Below are 10,702 nucleotides of genomic sequence, written 5' to 3' on the forward strand. Positions count from 1 at the left end.
AACCAATTTAAATTTTTTGCTTGAATCTTACATTTTAGTAGCCTCCTACAAAGATTAATCAAGAGGAGATTAATCAAGAGGAGAACATTGTAGAATAAAGTAAAGGGGTTTGTCAGCTTAAAGGAGAAAAAGGGGAAGGTGAAAGCTTTTCTCTTTCCATGATGTACTTACCTTTCCCCATTTCTGTACAAAATAAATGCACAGAAACATTGGCAGAGAGACAAGACTGTGCATAACGCATTTTAGGTTGCTTAAATTGTTTTTATTGTTATTTAATTAATCTAGTTCTATGCATAGGCAGTTAACGGCCTGCCTAGATTAGCACTTGCTATCCGCGGGCCAAATAACATGTAATTCTAAAATGAAGGAAAATAAAGATCATTGTTGTGATTATGTTGACGTTCCCAGAGAAGACCTTGAAAGATGTACCATCACACCCAAGCTAAGAAAAAGGGAAAACAATAAACTATTGACTGCAAAGAATTGACTACAGGTTTATTTGGGTTTACAAAGTTCAAAATGTATCAGAAAAACCTACAAATTGTTTATTCTAGACTAAGAAGAAAAATGCAAGTAAATATTTTTGCATTGCATGTTATACCGTTTAAGAGTGCCTATACTTTTGATTAAAATGCCCAGGCCTGGCTTGTTCAAAAGGTGGATAACACCAATCATCGGATAAATGATGAATCACTATCCAGCGGATAGTGTAGTTTGTTTTGTTAACACTTATCCACTGGATAGAAATTTATCTGGTGGATAGCATTATCCAGTCTTCAAACAACTTGGGCTGGAAGTTTAAAAAAGACTATAAGGCGAAATAACACTCTGTAAATAAAAAAATTCATGGTGGATATCGTGTTCTGTTTGTCTGTTCCTTGAGATTGCCAATGGAAAACAACACTCCAAGTGAAATGAAATTCACCAGAGATAAGTCTGAAACGAAAAAAGCACCAAAATTTCAGTACTCTAAATTGCAAAGTCCTGGACAGAGTTCTGTTTATGTTCTAGCTTACTAGTTGTAGTTAACTGTCACAAACAATTCCATTACCTATCAGCGCCTGCGAGATCCACGCTGTCTATCAAATCGAGCTTCCATTTCCTCCAGCACTGAAGAGGCAAAATTAATTAGAATTTAATCAATGGAATAAGAAGTAGAGGACCACTGCCTTACTCAAAACAATATTAAACAAAAATAACATGATGTTCTTATAAATTATACGTCCAAGAATGCACTAAAGTTAAATTTTCTAACCAAAAGCAAAATTGATGTAAACCACCTTTTCTCCAAAATTATGTATTTTAAAATATACTCACACTTTGGGGTGAATTTGACAACCAAACGAACACTTCCTAAAAAAAATTAACAAACAAATATGATTTAAGTTAATTTTTGGTACTTTACCGATAAAACAATTAGAAAATAACAATATTGGCTTTCTGTTCATGTTGCCCAGGGCATTTTATGAATCTCGTGGTCATTCTGATATAGTTGCTAACTCTGAAATTACTGGCCAAGTTATTTTGAATCTATTTGCGAATGGGTCTTTCAAGACATAAAGGGTTATATTAAACAAATTTACAAAATTCAAAATCCCCCGCTATATTTGACAAAAGGCTAATGATAAGTTACTAAAATGCAGCTTTATTCTTTTTACCAACACACCTTCAGCTGCTTTCAATAGATCCACAGCTTTCTCGTGATTTTCTCCTTCAACACTCTTACAAAGAAATAAAATAAATTAACTAAATCAAGCTTGAAACTGGTTAAATCGTTTTTATTTTTTTATTTTTGGTGGGGGGGGGGGGGGGGGAGTTGTGGGGCATAAAGGGTCAGTTGTGAATAAAAACCAAGAGAGACTGATGTATCCAACTTAACAATTCCACATCAATGTTAACTGGATAAACCAGTATTAAATGGTTGCATTCCTTTTGGCTTTGGGGTGATCTGGATCAGGATCAGTGATTCAAGATCGCCAGATCATGGTGCATCAAAGTAACTGATGAATCCACTCTGGTCGCAGATTTATTGGTTCCTTCGAGGCACTGTGATCCAAGTGACCTTGTATCACTGATCCTGATCCAGGAATGCACCGAAAGATTATTGAGGTTAAGCTTTGTGATTGGTATATTGTGTGTGTGGGGAGGGGGGGGGGGGGCAAGATGGGGGAGTGGGGAGGAGGGAGGGGAGGGGAAAGAAGAATTAAACATAATTTTTCCATTCAATGTACATGATTGTGCAGAGGAATCCAGATTTTAGGAACAATCTCGAGGAACTGAAATTGGTTTGAAAAATTGAGAGGTTTGAAAAGTCAAGGGTAAATTTTTCTTGATAACTCCTTAGCCAAAGGAGCCAAAAATTGCTTCAAATAATCAGGGGTTTGAAGGTTTCAACAACAGGGATTCCACTGAACACTTGTAATTTTTTAATCACTCCAGTACTTCATCAAAGAATGACATAAAACTGACTCCTCACCACTCCATTAACAGAGAGCAACTGATCCCCACGTTTCAAGCCACCATTCCTAAAAAAATAAAACATTGTTGGAAACGTGAAAATAAAGTAGAGATCAGGGTAAGAAAAAAACCCAGGTCCGATTGCCCAGGGCAAGTAAATTTTGCTCTTGGGCAAGTGAAAATGGAAGTTTGGTGGTCTGGTGGGCAAGTGAAATTGGCCTCAGTAGTCTCATTAGAGATAATTTCCAATCAAAAACAATTTCAAAACTTGAGACTGCAAGATGAGCAAAACAATGAGTTGAAAGCAATAGATTAATTTAAAATCCAAGCATATGTGATTATAGACAGTACCTAGTAAATGATGTAGTTGATAAGGCATGAACACTGTATACATGTCCATTGGGCAAGTAATTTATTTTAGTGAGGGTAACTGAGAACTGAAATATACTGGTCTACTGGGCAACTGGATTTCAAATTTTTTTCCTGCCCTGGAGATATCAACAAGTTCTGTAAAAACTTGTTTCCAGCAGTTATCATAAAAGAAACAATCAGCCTTTGTTGAGATTTCAACTCAGCCAATGAGCAATGAAACCACTTCAAGGTTGTCAATTGCTGGCCTAGTATCATTTATATCAGGTCCCAAGAAATAATATAACATGAAGGCAAGATAATGCATGTAATGGAACATCACACATGCAGTCTAAATGTAAAGGTAAAGAAGAAAATCACTATAAGCACAGAACCATAATACTACCTCCATTTTATTCAAAACAGAAGTGCCCTGATGTTGAACTTTATTACCATGTTGATAATGTGTAGCTGAGGGAAACAGTCCTATTCTATTAATTGTGGATACCTACACTGTAAATATAAGGTCTGTGAGTCCACGTTTAATTTCTAGTATTTTTTTATATTAAATCCATTATTACACCCCATTTTTCTGCAATGACTGCCTCCACTAACTGAACTGCACTTTGGATGTTGTGAGACACGCTTGCCTAATAATGTCATGAATTTGAGATGGCTTACACATAATATTACAAGGATCTGACATAAAACTGTATGAGAAAGAATATTATTTATCACCTGTCTGCCACACCACCAGGGATGATACGAGAAATGTAAATAGGAGAGTTCTGCTCTCTGCCGCCCATCACATTAAATCCAAGACCTTCTTCATTCTGAAATTTAAAGTGCAACATCCTCAAGTAGTACATTATCTAATCAATCTACTGACAGTTGATGCTTATTCTAGACTTGGTCATTTTTGGGGAGCTGATTTAAGTAGCCTTATGGTTACGGCATAGGAAAGAGTAGTACTGGTACTTGTGATAAAGGCCATCTGATGAAGTATTCTGGTCCTGCTTGATACAGTTTGAGTACAATCATTCACAGTAAAGGAAGAGTGAGAAATTCAGCCTCTTCCATAAGCAACAAGGATTTGCGACAATTTTGACCTTAAAAAACAATTTTTTCTTCCTACCAACAACCCTGCAGCAGTCTGTTGATTACAAGATAATGTTCCTTGACAAGTTTTGGTTGACAGAAAGTTGTTTATTACTCACCTTAGGAAGTTCAACTACACGAGGGTGAGCGTGACCTTCACTTGCTGCAAATGCTGCGATTGTAGCCTGAAAGTGGACACACAGCAATATGTTGTAAGTGCTACTATCACATCCACTTTGAAAATACACACAACATATTTATCATATAATATGACTACTTGTATGTAAGACTGTAAACCCTGCAATTTTACATCAAATGTCAACCTACAAATGACTGTGTAATATAAACAAACTGGTCAATATAAATTTAATATTCTATCTTTTGGTCTTGTGGCTTTAAGGGTTCTGTATTTACCTTGGCTGTAGCTTTTGCTCTGACTTCAGGGTTGCCTTGAATGTCAACTGTCTCATACACATGTTCATAAACCTAAAAACAACATGAATAATGGATTTGGAGTAAAATACAAAAGAGTATTGCAAAATACAAGTTGTATTTCATACTGTAACTACTCACATGGTACATGTATCTTGAAATTTTACTACCATCAAAACGGCATACACATGGATGAATGTTAAGCTAAACTAATGGGATGGATTATCTATTTCAAGCTATACTAATTATATTATTTTCATCTAGTCCAGACAAATACTCTTGTACATATACCTCACGGATGGCATTACAGAATTCACTCTGAAGCACTTTCTGCAAAGCCTGAAGTTTCTTTGGAGGGATATCTCCACCTGCAACACAAAGATTAATAAATTTTCACCCACATCCACAGAGTTAAATTTGAGAACAAAGTATATTTAGCACAATATACAATAATAAATATTGCATACTATTAGGTACTGCCAGTATAAAAAGAGCAAAAATATGCAAAAATTATCAACTCACTGCTTTGCAGTTTCTCCATCAGCTCAATTGCACGATTGACATCTAGAAGTAAAGAAAAAGTTGATACCAGTCAGAGGACTGTCATTAAGGGCTGTAACTTGTAAAACCCTTTCATGGCTAACTGTGCTTGATTTTCTCTTAATGCTACAGGTGAAATTGCCTGTTGTTGATAGAAATCACCCACAAAGTAAGAACACTTAAAACTTCATGACAGCCCTGAGTGAAACTCAGTCATAGTCTACAGGCACATATTTTCTTATTATTGACATTAGTTCTAGGAACATGGTTATGTTGTAAGACAATACTCCTCTTAACAATTTTCTTTTAAAATTTTAATTATGCATACTGCATTGTTAAAAAAAAAAACAAAAAAAAAACCCAACCTATCCTGCAGAACTGTTTTTCAGTTGAAACCCTCCACACCCCCACCCCATTTCACTTCCCACCTTCTGGTTATGAACAAGTACTTTCCTCTTTGGTCAAGGATTTTTTTTATGATAAGAGTCAAAGTTCAGTTTACCAGAAAGAGATTTTAACAAATTCTTATCAGTGGGATGGAGTTTTGTGATTTTACAGATCCAAAAACACATGAAAAGACGGACTAAATTTCGGATCTACAGCACCTCTTTTGTTTTGACGAATGTTAATTTATTTTGCACAACAAATGCTCCCATAAAACACGAATCAACTGTATTCGCTGACACAAGTGAACTCGAGCATCAGCCAAAACAATGGGGAACATCTCACAGCTTAGAAGCTATTAAACGTATAGTGAGACGTGGAAAAATACAGAAGGTTACAGAATATGAATAAACAGAGCTTGTGAGAATATACGAGGAAAACTCGATAATGTTAAAATGAAAACACGGCTTGCTTGCAAGTGGAGAGTCCCATGCAAATCATTGGATTGTGTCATATGATTGCCCTCGATCTCATTATATGTACTAACAAACGTCTGGCACGTACTTCGTTCATAGCAGTATTTTATCTGCGATGAACAATGTCTTACATAGCCGCGTAAATAACAGAAATATCTACCAACCTCGAGCAAGAGTAAGCGGTTCGTGGGGGCCAGCCATCTTGGACGCGTTCCTCGCCTCGCGATCACGTGACAATAAAAAAAACAGAAAAAGTAAGTTTCAGTCTTTCTCGGTCACGTTACTTGCCGACCAAGGTAAAGCAAAAAGAGACAAAAGAGGTTCTGCTCGCAGGGTTACCATGGCACTACCACTTCCCTCGATCATCTTTTTGTTTTCGTTGATTATAGTAACCATAAACACCCTAAATGCCTACGAAGAGAATATTACCATGGACCTTGCCTCAGTCAATTTTTTTTTCTGGCTACGGCCCTGCAAAGACAACGATTCTTCTTTGGCTTCTTGTGAAGCCAAAAGTTAAAATTGAGTTTATTTTAAGACCTTTTGATCGAGGAACATAAGCTGTTCGTGTTCTTTAACATTTCTCGTGGCATTTTAAACAATACCTTGATTTTTAAATAGTTATTATCTGATTTATTTCAGTCTAGTTAAAGGATCGAAGGCTAGAATATCGGCAAAAAACTGCACTTTTAGTGCCGGCCCGGTGCCATATGTGGGTTGAATTTGTTGTTGGTTCTCGCCTTGCTCCGAGGGATTTTCTCCTGGTTCTACGGTTTTCCTCTCTCCAAAAAAACAACACATCTCCTAATTTCAGTTCGACCAGGATAGGGGACCTGCATGAAAACCAGCTAAGGCTGACGTGACTTCCTCTTGTAATATTGTAATTTATTTTATTAAAGAGGAAATCTGGATTTGAGTGTTAAACAGAAATTGGGACACGTACACGGGTTATTGTACATAAACTGTGCTCCATTTCCATGTATTTATCGTGACCTCTTTCTGCTCTTTGCATGTTATCAAACAGCAATTTACAAGCTGGAAATATGACAGTAAATCCAATACTTCTATGAAAATCCGATGTCAACCACAAATTTCTGAAAAAATTGCGTTTTTGAAATGATGCTAAGGCTTCAGACACCTGGTAATGGTATTGAATATTACTCTGATTTATTTTTGCTTATGAATGGTCAGAAAACGTGCTTCAGCCGCCAAATAAATCTTTAAATGATATAATGAGCTGAACAGACGATAAGGACACTTTATTCGCGCACTTAGTGCTCAAATGCAACTCATTGAAAAAGGAGGCGAAAAAGGCGGAAACTGGAGGTTTCTATTTTGGTTCATCAGTAGATGAGCCTAGCTATGGCAAAACCAGAGGTCATGGGGGTCATTAAAATTTAAGTGAAGTTTACTTAGCGGATCCCTTCTGTTTCTTAAAGTGTAAAATCAGAAACTATTTCCTCAATTAGCACTGAGTTAACTTTACTGGCAAATCATGGGAAATTCACAGTTTCAGTTTCAGTTTTAGTTTTATTATCGCACACTATTTACAGAAAAACAACTTTACGTGAGATGGTTTACAATGATATAGGAAAAATAAATACAGATAGAAATTAACTACAAGAAATAATATTTAATTGTGTACAGTGACCAAAGTAGCCAATGAGCTTTCGAGTTGGTCACTGCCATGTAGATGTAAGTTGACATTGGCCGCATGCTAAGTTAATTCAACATTAAAGACGATATTACTATCATAAAAGAAGAAAGACATATATAAATATGACAACACAGATGTTGTCTCTGGACCAACTGATGCCAAGTATTTTGAACTGTATGATGATGCAGTCACTGTTGTGTTTGTTTAAGCGGTTAAAAAATTAAAATCGAGTGAAATATTGCTGCTTTTTCCTTTCGCAGACTCCCCTCTGAAAGCAAGTTCCTCTTACTCTTCTATTCAAATGAAACGATGGAACTCTCAATTCCAGTAGTATTATTCCTTGACAGATTTTAGGGCTTTTTGTGTGGACACTCGATACCTTTGTCCAGATTTATATTGTATCTTACCACTGTAAAGTAAATCCGGTTTATTAATTGACAGTTCTACAATTTCATAAAAGATCGAGCGTGAGAATTAAACATATTTGAAATTTAATTTTTTTTTATGCTTTTTTTCGCCAACGCTACGTTCATAAATTGACTTTGCTCAGTATTCAACGTGGAAAACGAGTCGATAAAAGTCGGCATCACAGGGTTAAACCCAGAAAGCCGGAATTTTCCAGTCACGCAGCAAGTATGGCCGCCTTACCACCACGAAGTGTTGGGCTTGTTGTGGTGGAATCATCGACTTCTGCAATTTTAGTTCTACTGGGTATCCTCGGCAATTTGCTACTTCTCGTTTCGTTGTACAGGAAACCTCGTTTAAAAAGTTCAACTGGCATTTTGATCGCAGCTTTGGCGATGACTGATCTACTCAACGCCTGCGTTCCCGGAGCCCTATTCTGGTCCTCTCTTACGAAAGGAAAGATGTCTTTTAGCAATTTTGGTTGCCAGATAAGTGGCTTCTTCATGCACTTTTTGACTTATGCATCTACGGCGACTATGGCTCTAACAGCAATCAATCGATATGTTTGTATTTTGAAGCCCAACGTGTCTAAAAAAGCTTTCAGCTATAACCGATCGATGCTCTACATAGGTTTCTTGTGGGCATTTGTAGCAGTGATTGTCTTTCTCCCTATAGTGGCTGGTTCCTCCACGTTTGCTTTCAACCCCGTCATGGCCGCGTGTGTGATGAAATTCACCAACACAAGTGCAGAAATCGGCTACACGTTCTTCATCGTGGCTTTTTTTGTGGTTTGCTGCTTGATAATCATATCAGTGTGCTACTTTCGCGTTTCCCGATTCATCCGCCATCACAACGAGAACACCATATCGCAGCTGTCGATGCAAGAGATCAACTTGACCAAGGCGTTGTTCGTTCTCGTGTTTACGTTTGCGGCGTTATGGATACCGGCTTTCTTAATGATTGTCCTAAACCGTCTGGTGCTGAAGGCCAAACTTCCCCGTCAGTTCGTTCTATTCGTGCCTTATCTCATTTATTTGAGCAGCGCTTTGAATCCGTGGATATACGGTGTCATGTGTCCAGTTGTTCGCAACAAGATGAAGAAGACTCTTTTTGCATGGAAGGGGCGTGGCTCAACCGTCTCTGTCGGACCTGAAATAATTGTCGTTAGCACCTTAGGACCACCCCGACGCACAAGTTCCATCAGTATCATTACCCACGTCAGTGATTTGGCAAACGTGAGTTCATAACAAATCTACCGGGAGCGTTAGCTGAAGAAATACTCTGATTATGCACCATGGAGACGGCGGCTAGGAACAATTTGCAAGTAATGTATCATTGAAAACTATCCTGGCTCAGCATTTTTAAGTTAACACTCTTTATTGAGCGGTTTTCTTTGGTTTTTAGATTGACTGGGTGGTCTGGACTCAGTTTAATGTAATCTGGTGTATGCCGGTCATGTACGAAAATACAATAACATTGCTCTGAATAAATGTTAAGTAAGTAAGTGGGTGGGTCAGTCAGTCACTTGGGTAGTCAATCAGTAAGTCAGTAATGAATGGTTGAACGACTAGACAGAAAGAAAGAAAGAGAGAGAGAGAAAGAGAAAAAAAGAGGGAAAGAAAGAAAGAATGAATCAATGGATGGATGGCTGGCTGGCTGGCTGGCTGGCTGGCTGACTGACTGACTGGATAAATGAAAGGAAAAAAATATTTTGTAAGCAACGCATACTAAGAGTCAAGTTAAAAAGTGTAGATAATATGATAATAAATAAATAAAATGTATTCCACGAGTAAGAGTAACTCTTTTCTGTAACAAGGCATTGTTCTCAGAGACAATTTTGTAAAACAAGTAAAGTAGTAACCAAGACAAGAGCGAAATGCCGTTATAAGGTCAAAAACGCGGTGTATTGGAGTCCCAACCTCGTTTCCATGGCTTTTTCCCTTTCCCATTGGGAATGAGGTTGCTGGAATCCAGTCAACTCTCCCCAGTCTGCGCGTGAAATCAACAGCTTTGCGCCTCACGCTCACTTCCATGTGTAACTCCGCGAGAAAACTGGGGAAGAAGAATTTGACCCTGTTTTATTTTGCTCTTTTCATGATTAAAACATTATCAGACTAGTATCATAAAACAGTTACTGCTTTCACAGCAGCCGCCCTCGTTCACGCCCTTCCCTCTCCTGACTGAGAAGCGTATAAGCATGGTGATCAATAGGCCATTTCCGAACGAGTTGCTGTTGCCTCTGTTTCACAACGAGTCTTGGTGCACAACCTTTTATATGGAAATGAGTTTTTCTCGCGCGTTCATTGCCTTGCAAATCAAACTAATTTCCATATGAAAGGCTGCACCAGAGGGAAAAAGCAGATCGGAAATGGCTTATTCTTTGACAACACATATAGTCTTGAATTTTATTTCATACAAATTGTGTCTTTGATTGTTAACTGACTATATGTACTAACAATAGTCTAGCATAGACTTTGTTAAGAGCAGGATTTTATCTGCAATGAACAACGTCTTACAAAGCCGACTAAAGAAAAGAAATAGCTATCTCGAGCAAGAGTTCAAAGAGTAAGTGGTTTGTGGCCAGCCATCTTGGACGCGTTCCTCGCCACGCGATCAGGCGACAATTGAAAAAGAGCTGAATATTTCAAAGACAGGAATTCTTCTTTGGCTCTTTGTGAAGTCAACAGTTACAATATTGTTTACCTTGTGATCTTCTGATTGCGGACCATAGGCTGTTTGTTCATGTTCTTTTACATTTATTTCTCAATATTTTTTCTCATTAGTAATTAATAGTTTTGTTTTTGAAATAGTCATTATGTGATTTAATTCAGTCTAGTTAAAGGATAGCAGGCTACAATTAATATCAACAAAAAAAAACTGCACTCTTAGTTGAAAATAAAGATAT

The 10,702-nt window shown here is 37.5% G+C and overlaps 2 protein-coding genes across 2 annotated transcripts; one reads left to right on the top strand and one right to left on the bottom strand.

Moving 5' to 3' along the window:
- Positions 1 to 469: 469 nt before the first annotated feature.
- Positions 470 to 5,985, bottom strand: LOC110058296 (protein lin-7 homolog C-like). Its single transcript, XM_089289235.1, has 11 exons — positions 5,900 to 5,985; positions 4,858 to 4,899; positions 4,627 to 4,703; positions 4,318 to 4,389; positions 4,023 to 4,088; positions 3,544 to 3,638; positions 2,477 to 2,525; positions 1,667 to 1,721; positions 1,318 to 1,353; positions 1,052 to 1,110; positions 470 to 936 (listed from the first exon to the last, which is right to left on the bottom strand). Exons 1-10 carry the CDS (start codon positions 5,934 to 5,936, stop codon positions 1,055 to 1,057), a joined length of 585 nt encoding a protein of 194 aa, XP_089145361.1. The 5' UTR covers positions 5,937 to 5,985; the 3' UTR covers positions 470 to 936; positions 1,052 to 1,054.
- Positions 5,986 to 7,633: 1,648 nt separating this feature from the next.
- LOC110058510 (melatonin receptor type 1A-like) lies at positions 7,634 to 10,410 on the top strand. Its single transcript, XM_020765160.2, has one exon. The coding sequence runs from the start codon at positions 8,028 to 8,030 to the stop codon at positions 9,042 to 9,044; it is 1,017 nt and encodes a 338-aa protein (XP_020620819.2). The 5' UTR covers positions 7,634 to 8,027; the 3' UTR covers positions 9,045 to 10,410.
- The last annotated feature ends 292 nt before the right edge of the window (positions 10,411 to 10,702 follow it).

This window comes from Orbicella faveolata, unplaced genomic scaffold, assembly GCF_042242905.1.
Source record: "Orbicella faveolata isolate gen_17 unplaced genomic scaffold, um_ofav_v1 contig_2, whole genome shotgun sequence".
Taxonomy (NCBI): Eukaryota; Metazoa; Cnidaria; class Anthozoa; order Scleractinia; family Merulinidae; genus Orbicella; species Orbicella faveolata.

What these genes read in the sequence shown, in the direction of transcription:
- LOC110058296 (XM_089289235.1), bottom strand. Translation starts at nt 5,936, where the DNA reads ATGGCTGGCCCCCACGAACCGCTTACTCTTGCTCGAG. An exon ending in CCTGGTGGTGTGGCAGACAG is followed by an intron (nt 2,526 to 3,543) that starts GTGATAAATAAT and finishes TTATTTTTTTAG; the next exon opens with GAATGGTGGCTTGAAACGTG. An exon ending in TCTATTGAAAGCAGCTGAAG is followed by an intron (nt 1,354 to 1,666) that starts GTGTGTTGGTAA and finishes AATTTTTTTTAG; the next exon opens with GAAGTGTTCGTTTGGTTGTC.
- LOC110058510 (XM_020765160.2), top strand. Translation starts at nt 8,028, where the DNA reads ATGGCCGCCTTACCACCACGAAGTGTTGGGCTTGTTGTGGTGGAATCA.